This window comes from Mesoplodon bidens (assembly GCF_964165515.1).
Source record: "Mesoplodon bidens genome assembly, chromosome: 12".
NCBI lineage: Eukaryota > Metazoa > Chordata > Mammalia > Artiodactyla > Ziphiidae > Mesoplodon > Mesoplodon bidens.
The window spans coordinates 3,104,431-3,119,282 of record NC_138168.1 but is presented as its reverse complement, the minus strand read 5'-3'; the positions used below and the strand labels follow the sequence as shown (position 1 = coordinate 3,119,282).

General features: G+C 42.0%; 1 protein-coding gene across 2 annotated transcripts in view; it reads left to right on the top strand.

Annotated features, from left to right (window-relative positions):
• The window catches only part of LOC308625975 (cytochrome b5 reductase 4), a 94,318-nt gene extending 80,368 nt beyond the window's left edge, over nt 1-13,950 (top strand). For both annotated transcript variants that reach the window (XM_081250658.1, XM_081250657.1), the window contains 2 exons: nt 9,891-10,055; nt 12,464-13,950. In XM_081250658.1, the coding sequence (XP_081106784.1) occupies nt 9,891-10,055; nt 12,464-12,518 (220 nt within the window). In that variant the 3' untranslated portion in view covers nt 12,519-13,950. The remainder of the gene's footprint in view (nt 1-9,890; nt 10,056-12,463) is intronic.
• The last annotated feature ends 902 nt before the right edge of the window (nt 13,951-14,852 follow it).

Genomic DNA, 14,852 nt, shown 5'->3' with positions numbered 1-14,852 from the left:
GTAGATTGCTTTGGGTAGTAGAGTCATTTTCACAATGTTGATTCTTCCAATCCAAGAACATGGTACATCTCTCCATCTATTTGTATCATCTTTAATTTCTTTCATCAGTGTCTTATAATTTTCTGCATACAGGTCTTTTGTCTCCTTAGGTAGGTTTATTCCTAGATATTTTATTCTTTTTGTTGCAATGGTAAATGGGAGTGTTTCTTTGATTTCACTTTCAGATTTTTCATCATTAGTATATAGGAATGCCAGAGATTTCTGTGCATTAATTTTGTATCCTGCAACTTTACCAAATTCATTGATTAACTCTAGTAGTTTTCTGGTAGCATCTTTAGGATTCTCTATGTATAGTATCATGTCATCTGCAAACAGTGACAGCTTTACTTCTTCTTTTCCGATTTGGATTCCTTTTATTTCCTTTTCTTCTCTGATTGCTGTGGCTAAAACTTCCAAAACTAGGTTGAATAAGAGTGGTGAGAGTGGGCAGCCTTGTCTTGTTCCTGATCTTAGTGGAAATGGTTTCAGTTTTTCACCATTGAGGACGATGCTGGCTGTGGGTTTGTCATATATGGCCTTTATTATGTTGAGGAAAGTTCCCTCTATGCCTACTTTCTGCAGGGTTTTTATCATAAATGGGTGTTGAATTTTGTCGAAAGCTTTCTCTGTATCTATTGAGATGATCATATGGTTTTTCTCCTTCAATTTGTTAATATGGTGTATCACGTTGATTGATTTGCGTATATTGAAGAATCCTTGCATTCCTGGAATAAACCCCACTTGATCATGGTGTATGATCCTTTTAATGTGCTGTTGGATTCTGTTTGCTAGTATTTTGTTGAGGATTTTTGCATCTATGTTCATCAGTGATATTGTCCTATAGTTTTCTTTCTTTGTGACATCCTTGTCTGGTTTTCGTATCAAGGTGATGGTGGCCTCGTAGAATGAGTTTGGGAGTGTTCCTCCCTCTGCTATATTTTGGAAGAGTTTCAGAAGGATAGGTGTTAGCTCTTCTCTAAATGCTTGATAGAATTCGCCTGTGAAGCCATCTGGTCCTGGGCTTTTGTTTGTTGGAAGATTTTTTATCACAGTTTCAATTTCAGTGCTTGTGATTGGTCTGTTCATATTTTCTATTTCTTCCTGATTCAGTCTTGGCAGGTTGTGCATTTCTAAGAATTTGTCCATTTCTTCCAGGTTGCCCATTTTATTGGCATAGAGTTGCTTATAGTAATCTCTCATGATCTTTTGTATTTCTGCCGTGTCAGTTGTTACTTCTCCTTTTTCATTTCTAATTCTATTGATTTGAGTCTTCTCCCTTTTTTTCTTGATGAGTCTGGCTAATGGTTTATCAATTTTGTTTATCTTCTCAAAGAACCAGCTTTTAGTTGTATTGATCTTTGCTATCGTTTCCTTCATTTCTTTTTCATTTATTTCTGATCTGATTTTTATGATTTCTTTCCTTCTGCTAACTTTGGGATGTTTTGCTTCTTCTTTCTCTAATTGCTTTAGGTGCAAGGTTAGGTTGTTTATTCGAGATGTTTCCTGTTTCTTAAGGTGGGATTGTATTGCTATAAACTTCCCTCTTAGAACTGCTTTTGCTGCATCCCATAGGTTTTGGGTCGTCGTGTCTCCATTGTCATTTGTTTCTAGGTATTTTTTAATTTCCCCTTTGATTTCTTCAGTGATCACTTCGTTATTAAGTAGTGTATTGTTTAGCCTCCATGTGTTTGTATTTTTTACAGCTCTTTTCCTGTAATTGATGTCTAGTCTCATAGCATTGTGGTCGGAAAAGATACTTGATACAATTTCAATTTTCTTAACTTTACCAAGGCTTGATTTGTGACCCAAGATATGATCTATCCTGGAGAATGTTCCATGAGCACTTGAGAAAAATGTGTATTCTGTTGTTTTTGGATGGAATGTCCTATAAATATCAATTAAGTCCATCTTGTTTAATGTATCATTTAAAGCTTGTGTTTCCTTATTTATTTTCATTTTGGATGATCTGTCCATTGGTGAAAGTGGGGTGTTAAAGTCCCCTACTATGAGTGTGTTAGTGTCGATTTCTCCTTTTATGGCTGTTAGTATTTGCCTTATGTATTGAGGTGCTCCTATGTTTGGTGCATAAATATTTACAATTGTTATATCTTCTTCTTGGATCGATCCCTTGATCATTATGTAGTGTCCTTCTTTGTCTCTTCTAGTAGTCTTTATTTTAAAGCGTATTTTGTCTGATATGAGAATTGCTACTCCAGCTTTCTTTTGGTTTCCATTTGCATGGAATATCTTTTTCCATCCCCTTACTTTCAATCTGTATGTGTCTCTAGGTCTGAAGTGGGTCTCTTGTAGACAGCATATATATGGGTCTTGTATGTGTATCCATTCAGCCAATCTGTATCTTTTGGTGGGAGCATTTAGTCCATTTACATTTAAGGTAATTATCGATATGTATGTTCCTATTCCCATTTTCTTAATTGTTTTGGGTTCGTTATTGTAGGTCTTTTCCTTCTGTTGTGTTTCTTGCCTAGAGAAGTTCCTTTAGCATTTGTTGTAAAGCTGCTTTGGTGGTGCTGAACTCTCTCAGTTTTTGCTTGTCTGTAAACGTTTTAATTTCTCCATCAAATCTGAATGAGATCCTTGCTGGGTAGAGTAATCTTGGTTGCAGGTTTTTCTCCTTCATCACTTTAATTATGTCCCGCCACTCCCTTCTGGCTTGTAGAGTTTCTGCTGAGAGATCAGCTGTTATCCTGATGGGGGGGATTCCCTTGTGTGTTATTTGTTGTTTTTGCCTTGCTGCTTTTAATATGATTTCTTTGTGTTTAATTTTTGACAGTTTGATTAATATGTGTCTTGGCGTATTTCTCCTTGGATTTATTCTGTATGGGACTCTCTGTGCCTCCTGGACTTGATTAACTATTTCCTTTCCCATATTAGGGAAGTTTTCAACTATAATCTCTTCAAATATTTTCTCAGTCCCTTTCTTTTTCTCTTCTTCTTCTGGAACCCCTATAATTTGAATGTTGGTGCGTTTAATGTTGTCCCAGAGGTCTCTGAGACTGTCCTCTGTTCTTTTCATTCTTTTTTCTTTATTTTGCTCTGCAACAGTTATTTCCACTATTTTATCTTCCACCTCACTTATCCTTTCTTCTTCCTCAGTTATTCTGCTATTGATCCCATCTAGAGTATTTTTTATTTCATGTATTGTGTTTTTAATCGATGCTTGATTCATCTTTAGTTCTTCTAGTTCCTTGTTAACTGTTTCTTGCATTTTGTCTATTCTATTTCCAAGATTTTGGATCTGGGAAATAGAATCTTGGATCATCTTTACCATCATTATTCTGAATTCTTTTTCAGGTAGACTGCCTATTACCTCTTCATTTGTTAGATCTGGTGGGTTTTTATCTTGCTCCTTCTCCTGCTGTGTGTTTTTCTGTCTTCTCATTTTGCTTATGTTACTGTGTTTGGGGTCTCCTTTTTGCAGGCTGCAGGTTCATAGTTCCTGTTGTTTTTGGTGGCTGTCCCCAGTGGCTAAGGTTGGCTTAGTGGGTTGTGTAGGCTTCCTGGTGGAGGGGACTAGTGCCTGTGTTCTGGTGGATGAGGCTGGGTCTTGTCTTTCTGGTGGGCAGGTCCACGTCTGGTGGTGTGTTTTGGGGTGTCTGCGGACTTTTTATGATTTTAGGCCACCTCTCTGCTAATGGGTGGCGTTGTGTTCCTGTCTTGCTAGTTGTTTGGCTTAGGGTGTCCAGCACTGTAGCTTGCTGGTCGTTGAGTGAAGCTGGGTGCTGGTGTTGAGATGGAGATCTCTGGAAGATTTTTGCCGTTTGATATTATGTGGAGCTGGGAGGTCTCTTGTGGACCAGTGTCCTGAAGTTGGCTCTCCCACCTCAGAGGCACAGCACTGACTCCGGGCTCCTCAATTTGGGATGATGTGTTGTCTATTCATGTATTCCACAGATGCAGGGTACATCAGGTTGATTGTGGAGCTTTAATCCGCTGCTTCTGAGGCTGCTGGGAGAGGTTTCCCTTTCTCTTCTTTGTTCTCACAGCTCCTGGGTCTCAGCTTTGGATTTGGCCCCGCCTCTGCGTGTAGGTCGCCGGAGGGCGTCTGTTCTTCGCTCAGACAGGACAGGGTTAAAGGAGCAGCCTCTTCGGGGACTCTGGCTCACTCAGGCTGGGCGGGAGGGAGGGGCACGGAGTGCGGGGCGAGCCTGCAGCGGCAGAGGTCGGCGTGACGTTGCACCAGCCCTAGGCGCGCCGTGCGTTCTCCCAGGGAAGCCGCCCCTGGATCCCGGGACCCCGGCAGTGGCGGGCTGCACAGGCTCCCGGAAGGGCGGTGTGGGCAGTGACCTGCGCTCTCACACAGGCTTCTTGGCGGCGGCAGCAGCAGCCCCAGCGTCCCACGCCCGTCACTGGGCTCCGCGCTTTCAGTCGCGACTCGCGCCCGTCTGTGGAGCCCCTTTAAGCAGCGCTCTGAATCCCCTCTCCTCGCGCACCAGGAAACCAAGAGGGAAGAAAAAGTCTCTTGCCTCTTCGGCAGCTCCAGAGTTTTCCCGGACTCCCTCCCGGCTAGCTGTGGCACATTAGCCCCCTTCAGGCTGAGTTCTCGCCGCCAGCCCCAGTCCTCTCCCTGCGCTCTGACCGAAGCCCGAGCCTCAGCTCCCAGCGCTGCGCGCCCCGGCGGGCGAGCAGACAAGCCTCTCGTGCTGGTGAGTGCCGCTCGGCACCGATCCTCTGTGCGGGAATCTCTCCGCTTTGCCCTACCCAGGTATGTGGGGTGTTTCTTGCCTTTTGGGAGGTCTGGGGTCTTCTGCCAGCGTTCAGTAGGTGTTCTGTAGGAGTTGTTCCACGTGTAGCTGTATTTCTGGTGTATCCGTGGGGAGGAAGGTGATCTCCGCGTCTTACTCTTCCGCCATCTTACCCGGAAGTTCTGTTTTGTATTTTTAAATAATGTGGCCATACTGACTATACTTTTTATAACTACATTTTTAGTGAATTGTGTGTATTCTAGGCATAGAATACTTTCAACCTGTGGCTCTCGACCTAGAGTGATTCTGTTTCTCCCCGCCCGACACCCTGACACCCTAGGGGACATTTATGTCTCGAAACGTTTTTCATCGTAACAACTGATGGAAGGGGCTCCCCTGGCACCTAGTGGGTAGAGACTGTTAAGAGCCTCCAGTGCACAAGACAGCACAGGACAGCAAAGAATTATCCTGCCCAAACTGCCAGTAGTGCTAGTTGGGAAAACTCACACTACACCATGATTTTTAATAGCTGCATTGTATGTGGTCATTGAGTTCATACCATCGTTTGTTTAACCAACCCTCTACTGTTTGACATAGTGAGTACAGATTTTTCGGTGCCTCTCTAACTATGCAGGATAAAGATGCACCAGAAGAATCACTAAGTCAAAGTGTACCAAGGCCTATTGATCCATTTTGACAATAGCCTCTCGAAAGGTAAAATTTTTCTATATTCTGGTGTCCGTTTGGGGACCAGCAATGTGTAAGTCCCATTTAAGACAGCAAAATCCAGTGATTCCAGAAGCACAAGTAAGTTAAACAAGGTGCTTGAACGCCTTTCTTTTGCCCCAGCCTGTGAGGCAACTCAGTTATGTGGGCCCCTAATCTGGACCCTGTACCACTCTCTCTTCTTCCCAGATGTTCCTCCAGGGGTGGTGTTTTTTGTTTGTTTGTTTGTTTTTTTGTTTTTTTACTGAAGTATAGTTGATTTACAATATTGTGTTAGTTTCAGATGAACAGCAAATTGATTCAGATATATATTTTTTAGATTATTTTCCATTATAGGTTATTACAAGGCATTGAATACAGTTCCCAATGTTTTTTGGTATTCTTTTAAATTTATTTATGTTTTGGCTGCATTGGGTCTTTGTTGCTGCGTGTGACCTTTCTCTAGTTGCGGCGAGCGGAGGCTATTCTTCATTGTGGTGCGGGGGCTTCTCATTGCAGTGGCTTCTCTTGTTGTGGAGCATGGGCTGTAGGCGCGTGGGCTTCGGTAGTTGCAGCACACAGGCTCACTAGTTGCGGCACACAGGTCCTAGGGCACGTGGCCTTCAGCACTTGTGGCTCGCGGGCTGTAGAGCGCAGGCCCAGTAGTTGTGGTGCATGGGCTTAGTTGCTCCGTGGCATGTGGGGTCTTCCCGGACCAGGGATTGAACCCACGTCCCCTGCATTGGCAGGCAGATTCTTAACCACTGCGCCACCAGGGAAGTCCCAGGGTGTGTTTCTTGGAATGTGTTCCTTGAAATATTCATGTGTTCCCCCTAAAGGGCTCTGTGATTAAATAAGTTTGAGAAATAATGTATACTATGTTATCTTCTTGAAGTTTAATATGAACTTAGCATATTCAAGGCTTTGAGAAATTCTAAACAAGTCTATTTAACTTCTCTTAACCCAGTAGTCCCAAACTTATTTGACAGGTTAACCTTTTGTTTTCATGGACGACCACTAACATTTGGAGGAGCGCAAGTGTTTAATCAGTTTTTGAGATTATTTTTTTGAGAAATAATTTTAACCCCTAGCTGTTTATTTTGTGAGCTGTTTTTCCCATGAGCAAATAGCAAGTTTTTCTGCAGATTCTAGTATTTTTCTTTAGCTAGAGAAACCAGGAAAAGCTGGGGCCCCAAATACTACTTTGTGGGCAGTGACAAGCCACTGAAGCTTTAGCAAAGAAGTTGTGAGATTGGATCTGGGTTTTTAGGAGAACTAGTATAACAAGGATATGCCAGATAGATGAGGGTAAGCTTATTAGAGCAGCATCTTAGACAAAAGATAGAAGGGCCGGACCTGGAGTTGTGGCAGTAAAAATGGGAAGGCAGGAATATGTATGTGTAAGAAATAGGAAGGAGTGGGTCTGGGAAGCTGATTGCCTGGAGGAGGAGGGAATACACTGTTGAATGACTTCAGGCTCTGCGTATGGTTTAGACTGAATGCATACGTTTATATTTCAAGATTTTTTTAATCTCAGGTCATTTATCAGCCTACTTTAAAGTAATTTTTTTTGGACAAGGTTGTTTACTTCCATTGACATTTAGACCTCATAGGCATTCATCAGAAGCAGGTGTCTCTCTCTCTCTCTCTCTCTCTCTCTCTCTCTCTCTCTCTCCCCCTTTTTCATGTTGCTTTGCACTTTATGGATTCTCGAAATTTATTTTCAGGTAACCTTTTCAAGAGTCCCAGTCCTTTCTGGCACTTCTGAAATCATAGGGCAGAAAGGAGTTTCAGGATGTTTGCCAGTGCATCCCCTCATGCCTCAAGGCTATAAATGCTTCAGACAGTAAGTTGCCCTTCAGAAAAATTCAGAAGCAACCATCCACAGTAACCATCTGTGTCCTGATATGGTGTAAGAAGTCCTTCATTCATGTATTCTTGAGTCTTACCTTGGGATTGCTCCCGCTCCAGTGAAGGCTCTTTTCCAGGGCTGTGAAGGAGAAGAGAAACAGGATGTCAGCCTCCTTACAATCCCCTGAAAATCGCATCCGTGCCACCTGGTCACATTTTCCACTGAGAGACCCAAAGGTGTACCCAGGGGACCAATATGTGAATAAATACAAAATACATGAGGAATTAATACCATTTATGTAAGGATCACAGTTATTTTTCACCCTTTAGTAGATACCTGCAGAAAGCATGCCACTGATTAGGCTTTTTTTTTCTTTTTTTCTTTTTAAAGCATCTCACTAAAGGAAAATTAAGATTTTTATTCAGATGACAAAGGACGCCAGTATTGATTTATATATCTTAGCAGTTTTATTCCAGTGACAGGCTGATTGGAAACAGAGGCAGAGAAGACTATCTTTTATTTGTAATTTAACAAAGCAGTTGCTATATTTTATTGAGTTGTCTATGTATAATTAGAAATGTCTTAAGATAGTGGTTCCACGGCTGCTTTTGGGTTCCCTTTGATAATCTGATGAAAGGTTATAGACCTTCTTCCCAGAAAAATGCCCTTACAAATTCACGTACATTTTTATATGTAATTTCATAGATGCCAGCATATGGCTTTGTTCTTCTGAGTATAGTGTTTATTTTTAACCAATATGACTTCTTGTTAAATAAATTCCTTTTTTCATTCATCAAGTATTTTTTGCACACTTGCCTCAAGCCAGGCCTGGATACAGTATGAACAAGACAGGCCAGGACTCTGGCTTCACGGAGCAGCAAACAAACATCACATTCCAGAATTACGTAATGCTATCTTAATGATAAGTGCTGGGAAGGAAAACATGCTAGTGAAAGAGAGTATTTGGGGTACTGTTTTGTATAGGGTGGATTCCTATTGCTGCTAAAGTGAAATGGGAACCTTGAAGGCAAGAAATAAATCACGTCTCTGTTGGGTTTTTAAATATAAAATCAGAATATTAGAATGGTAACAGAGCATGTAGTTTCCCACCTTGTTCGACAGATGGACCTATAAGCCCTAGAGGCTGGGGCTGCTGAGAGCTGGGTCGGGTTCTGTAGCCCCGGCGGGCGCCCTGAGCTGCTCTGTATGCTTGTGCTGGCCCGTCCGCACTTGGGAGCGTTCACCCAGCTGCAGCCCAGCCAGGCGGGGACCACAGCTCCAGCCATGTCTTGCTTCTGTTCTGATGTTTGGCTCCCAGGGCCACCTCACAAGAGAAATTATTCGCTTCAGCATTTTCTTAAGATTGAGATTAACATATTACTCAAGTGGAAAATGTAGAAACACATTCGATCTGATGCTACTGAAAATGATAAGAACTAATTGTGTTTGCAGAAATGGAGCAAAGGAAGCAGGTAGAGCTTAGAATTTTGAATTTGCTATGGCTGTTCATCAGCAGTTCACTTAACAGATTACAGAGCTGTGGGAAGAAATGGTCTGTTGTTCCCTTGTGAGGCTTGGTTTGAGGTGCTGCTTTCTGACTGTAATTCTGTACCCTTTCTTTTCTTTGAAGTGTTTCACTCCATAGTGTTTGAGTGCCTCCTGTGTGATGGCCACTAGGGGTGCAGTGATGACCCAAGCAAACATGGTCCCTGCGCTCACGGAGTTTCTGGTCTAATGGGGAAGGTAGACATTACTAGAATAATCACCTTGGTGGCCACATATTTACAGCGTGATAGAAAGGCTATAAAGAAGAGGAAAAGGGAAACATTTCTACAACACATGTAATTACGGAAGGACTCCAGACTGGTGGGGCTGCAGTGCTTCCCTGGAAATGATGCTTGAGCTAAGAAACTGAACAGTGGGGTGTGGTAGAAACATTACAGAAGGAGAAAGAGAACAGGCAGGGTGTGGCAGTGAAGGCTGAGAGAAGCAGAGCACAGAGCTAGGAGCCAGGATTGGGGAGAATTTGGACGTGGAGGGTGAGGCAGATCAGTCCTGGGTTTCGGGTTTGTGCAACCAAACGGACTGTGGTGCCATTCACAGCAGTGACATCGGGTGTGGCACAGGGATACTGTAAGTCAAGGTTGAAGCCATGAAGAGAGTAACAGTAAGAAGTCGGATAGGCCGTTGGTTATCGGGGTCAAGGACTCATTGGAGGGGTTTGAGTCAGATGAAAATGCACATGTCACTGGTTGCTGCTCTTTATTGTGCTTTATACAAGCAAATTATTAATAAAACTGTGGAGTTCTCTGAGATCCTTTGGAGCTCTCTTTCTAATGAGTTCAATAGAAAAATGTCAAATTATTCTCTTATCTGTAGCAAAAGTTTATCTTTAGTTAATGTGGATATACCTGTATATTTCTGCAAAATGTTTGTTTACATTCTGTTCTAGTGCTTTGCTAGCAAGCGTGTCAGCCTTCATATATTCATTTGTTCTGCAGGGGAGAAAAAGATGCGTTAGTGAACTGGAAACATGTTCATAATATATTTAATGTAATAGACTTTAAAAAAATGTTTCTTTTCTCCAGATTTGACCTTGAATTTGTTCTCTCAGCACCTACTTCTGAATGGAACGGCAAACGGGGATACATTTCACCAGCTCTGCTTTCTGAATTTTTGAAAAGAAGTTTAGACACGTCCAAAGTCCTCATCTGCATTTGTGGACCAATGCCATTTACAGAACAAGGAATGAAGTGAGTAGCAACGTGGTAGGAGAGAGAATCCCAGTACCGTGAAATGATGACCTCCTATAAACAGCAGCTGACGTGGCTCTCATTTCTTCCTATTCATATGAACCTGCACTTCAGTAGTATGTCACAGCATAAGAAAATAATAACAAAGTGTTTAATCTGTGTGCAGGTGAAGCGTCGGAGGCCCGGATTATGCACAGAGTTAGACGTGAACACAAAAGTCAGACACAGCCAGCTCTTGACGGCTTCTGGTAGTGGCTGGTAGTGTGGACGCTTTCACAAGATTGGTGCCAGATAGTTTTGGGGACACTAGATTCAACCTCCTCTTCCACCAAAGCTTCATAATATATAATAATTTTTTAAAAATGTATCATAATAGGCGGTGTTCATCTCATTGTAGCTTTTGATCTTCCATCATTCTCTGCAACTGGGTGAGCATTAATAACACAGTGAGAGAAAGCCAAACAGCAAGACAAAAACCAGAGACTAGAACATAAATAAGCCAAGACCGAGAGTTGAACTCTGCACAAAGAACAACCAGTGGTAGTGATCGTCTTATTTAAAAATCACCTTGATCTGATTTAACTCTAACATGACACTTTAAAATATTGGGTTAGATATAGCCACTACTGGGTTTCTAGATGATTTTAAAATATGACTACCTTAAATGCCCCGCATTTCCTTGTTTGGTATATGACTGAACCTAACATTTGCTAGGTAATTTTCTCTCTTGCTATTTTATTTTTAATTTTAATTATGAAAAAGACAGGCGGTATGGCCGGAAAGGTAGGTTGGGTTCAGATAGTGAGAGGCTTGCCTGCCGCACCACATTGGCCCTCGTAACTCCTGTGCCGACCTGTCCGTTTGTCTGAATGTGTGTGTCAGCTCTGGAAGCTGCCACTTTGGGTTGGAGTCCCAGCTCCACCACTTAGAGTCGTCCTACAATCATCAGCTAAGTGTCCTAGGGCCAAAACCTTCTTCTAAGCTTTAATGCACTCACCTATCCAAGGGAATAAATGATAATATTTATGCATGTGAAATGCTTAGCACAGTGACTACAAAGAGTGAGTACGAAGTAAATGTTTATTATTTTCAGCAGCATTTTATTTTATTTTTTTCACCTCCTTTTGTTTTTTTGGCCATGCCACATGGCTTGCAGGATCTTAGTTCCCCAACCAGGGGTCGAACCCATGCTTCCTGCAGTGGAAACGTGGAGTCCTAACCACTGGACCGCCAGGGAAGTCCCCTTCAGCACTATTTTAAACAGAGCTACTTTTAAGATTTCAGTCTCCATTTACAGCATTCTCCAAGTTGAATTATACTTAAGCAGTATTTCTGCTTCTCCTGTTCAGTGGGGGAAAATTACGATAGAATGCTAGGGGATCAAGTCCTTACTTCAAAAACTAGTGAATAGGGCTTCCCTGGTGGCGCAGTGGTTGAGAGTCCGCCTGCCGATGCAGGGGACACGGGTTCGTGCCCCGGTCTGGGAAGATCCCACATGCCACGGAGCGGTTGGGCCCGTGAGCCATGGCCGTTGGGCCTGCGCGTCCGGAGCCTGTGCTCCGCAACGGAAGAGGCCACAACAGTGAGAGGCCCGCATACAGCAAAAAAAAAAAAAAAACTAGTGAATAGAGAGGAAGAAAACCAGCATTTATTCTGCCTTTTCTGTATGAGTTATACTACTGGATAACCACATAATAGATGAGCAGAAATTATTCTTTATAGAATTCCTCGACTGATAAACGAATAAAGAATGATAGGAGTAGAATATCACCAACTTCGGTCCCTAATGAAACTAGTAGATCTGTACGTAGATCACCAGTGGTGGTTAGCATGCAAAAAGAGAGGCAACCCAGTATTATGTGCCTCCTGATGAAAGAGCACTATGAAGTAGTCTTGTCAAAAAGAATTGAACCTGTATCTGATTAAGCCTCTCAATCCAGTTATTAAATTTTGGGAGATAAAAGGTTTATTAAAGTAAACCACAGGGATGCAGCAAAATGAGAACCGTGGGAGACTCAACACTTAAAAATCTGATTTTGTCAACAAATAAATTACAGGACAGAGAGAGAGGGGGTGGGGGGAGAGATGGAGGGGATGTTATAGATCAAAAAATACCCAAAAGACATATAAACCAATCACAGTAAGTAGACTTTAATTGGATCTTGATTCAAACAAACTTTAAAAAATTATGGCATTTATGAGACAATTGAAAATGTGAACACTTACTAGATATTAGATGATATTAAGGAATTATTGTTAGTTTTTTAGAAGTGATAATTGTGGAGTTTTTTAGAAAACATGCTAAATGGGGAAAATGAAAAAATACTATGATTATGATGGTAAACTCTGATCTTCTTTATTTTTAAACATCTTCCCTAAGAAACATGTGCTTTTTATTTGTTTTTCAGGTTGCTGCATGATTTGAACTTTTCCAAAGATGAGATCCATAGTTTTACAGCATAATGAAGAGCCGTCATTCAGCTGTTTCAGCTAAATTTGTGATTACTTAGGGTTTTTTAAAAGAACATTTTTGTATATAGGTTAACTAGAATCCAGGTTTTAGTTTCTTAAATGAAATCAAATGTTTCTTCACTATAGATACCTTATTGACTTTATTTTGTACCATAACTTATTTTACTACTGATATTTGTCCTGGAAGGTCAATCGTGGCAACAAGTATATACAGGATTCTTTGTTATGAATCACAAAGTTCCTTACCATTTAAACTGTATCACTGTTCTACAGTAAGCTCTTGTGTTTTATGACATGATAAAGCAAATGATCATTTTGATCACATTTCTATGCTGTAAGATGTCTGATTAGCAATACAGATTAAATTTTACATTGCACTGTAAACTCAGGAAATGATCATTTATGTCCTTGTTCTTACTATGAAAACATGGAATGTTATAACTTATTAAGTGATCCAAACATTTTGTGTGTCTATGGCCTTGATACAGAGTAGAATAAAAAATATTCTTAAGTACTTTTTTTTTTTTTTTTTGCGGTACGCAGGCCTCTCACTGTTGTGGCCTCTTCCGTTGCGGAGCACAGGCTCCGGACGTGCAGGCTCAGTGGCCACGGCTCACAGGCCCAGCCGCTCCGCGGCATGTGGGATCTTCCCGGACCGGGGCATGAATCCGCGTCCCCTGCATCGGCAGGTGGACTCTAAACCACTGCGCCACCAGGGAAGCCCTTAAGTACTTTTTAATCTTTGTGGTAGAAATGTATTTGAGTGCAACAGTATAGGTTAGTGTCTACGGGGAATTTTAAAAGCAACAATAAAAGATTCTGGAGACACTTCACACACACAGCTTTGGATTATATGTGTTTAGAAAGTTTAAGACAACCTTGACAGCTATTTTGATTCTTAGCCAAAACTAGAGGCATCAGGAAAGATAAAGTATAGCATCTGGTCTCATGGTCTAAAATAATCATTTGGTGCTTTGGAATGGGTTAAATTTAAATTCTTTTTGAGCCCATCTAGACCAGCTGGGAAAATGAGGAACACTCCATCCTAAATGGTACCTTCCCTGGCTGGCTGCTTGCCCCACAGCTGGCGGTTCAGCAGGGAGCCCTCCTAAGCTTTGCTGTGTGGGCATCTTATTCTCTCTCCCTGCTGCTGTGTGCAGCCTTCAGAAGCTTTCACAGATTGGGATTCTGCAAAGGGTATCAAGAAAAGCCATTGTATATACTACCAAATGTAAAATAGATAGCTAGTGGGAAGCAGCTGCATAGCACAGGGAGATCAGCTCCAATGATTTGTGACCACCTAGAGAGGTGGGATAGGGAGGGTGGGAGGGAGACGCAAGAGGGAAGAGATATGGGAACATATGTTTATGTATAACTGATTCACTTGTTATAAAGCAGAAACTAACACAACACTGTAAAGCAATTAGACTCCAATAAAGTTAAAAAAACCATCGTGAGATTTTCATGAGGAAACTGTGTTGGATGCATAGGTGGCTATGCATAAGCTAACTTAGATTTTTCAGTCGTATTCAGGACAGCAGCATTGCTTTTACAGAAATCAGGGTGTGGGGAGTCTCCAACTCCCTGAAACGATTTTGTAAATAGCTAAGTCTTCACTGAATGAATGGTGTGCTCAGGAGGAACACAATATTAACATTCCTCAAATTACAGATCCCCAGCCCAGGAAGCTCCCCAGGTGCAAGTGGCTGGATCAACACCGTCTTCTTTCCCTGCGTCTCCCTCTTCCATGCATCGTCATTCACCGAGGCCGGAGGTGGCCATGCTCCCTGTGGCTATCAGGAATATTTTCTACCTCTGCCCTCCCACCACCTCTTTTTTTCTCCCCTAAGATCATGAACTTTCCGGGCACACCTTTTCTTGTAGTTTATTAGTAATATATCAGCTAACTCTGCCTTAGCCAGCTCTCTCATCTTTTCTACCCTCCTTTTTCCTCTTTCCTCCAAACCCATTTCTAATTACCTCCAGATTACTCCCTGTTTGTATCTCTTCCTCAGGCTTCTTACTGTATTTTAAAGCAAAAGAAAACCCATGAGCATCTTCTGAACGTGTATGTTAATAATTCCCAAATTGGCATCTCTGAGAATCAGCTGAGCTTCAGTTTTCAATATCCAGTTACCACCTGGATGTTCCACAAGCCCCTCAAATTCAACAGATCCCCAACTAAGCTTTTGCCGTGACCATCTTGTAACCAAACCGGGTTAATGTTTGGCTGACGCTCAGCAAGCCGAAACGCTGAGACGCCAAGGATTGCAGCAAAGAGAGGGTTTATTTAAAAGGCAGCTAGGTGAGAAGACGGGAAAACAA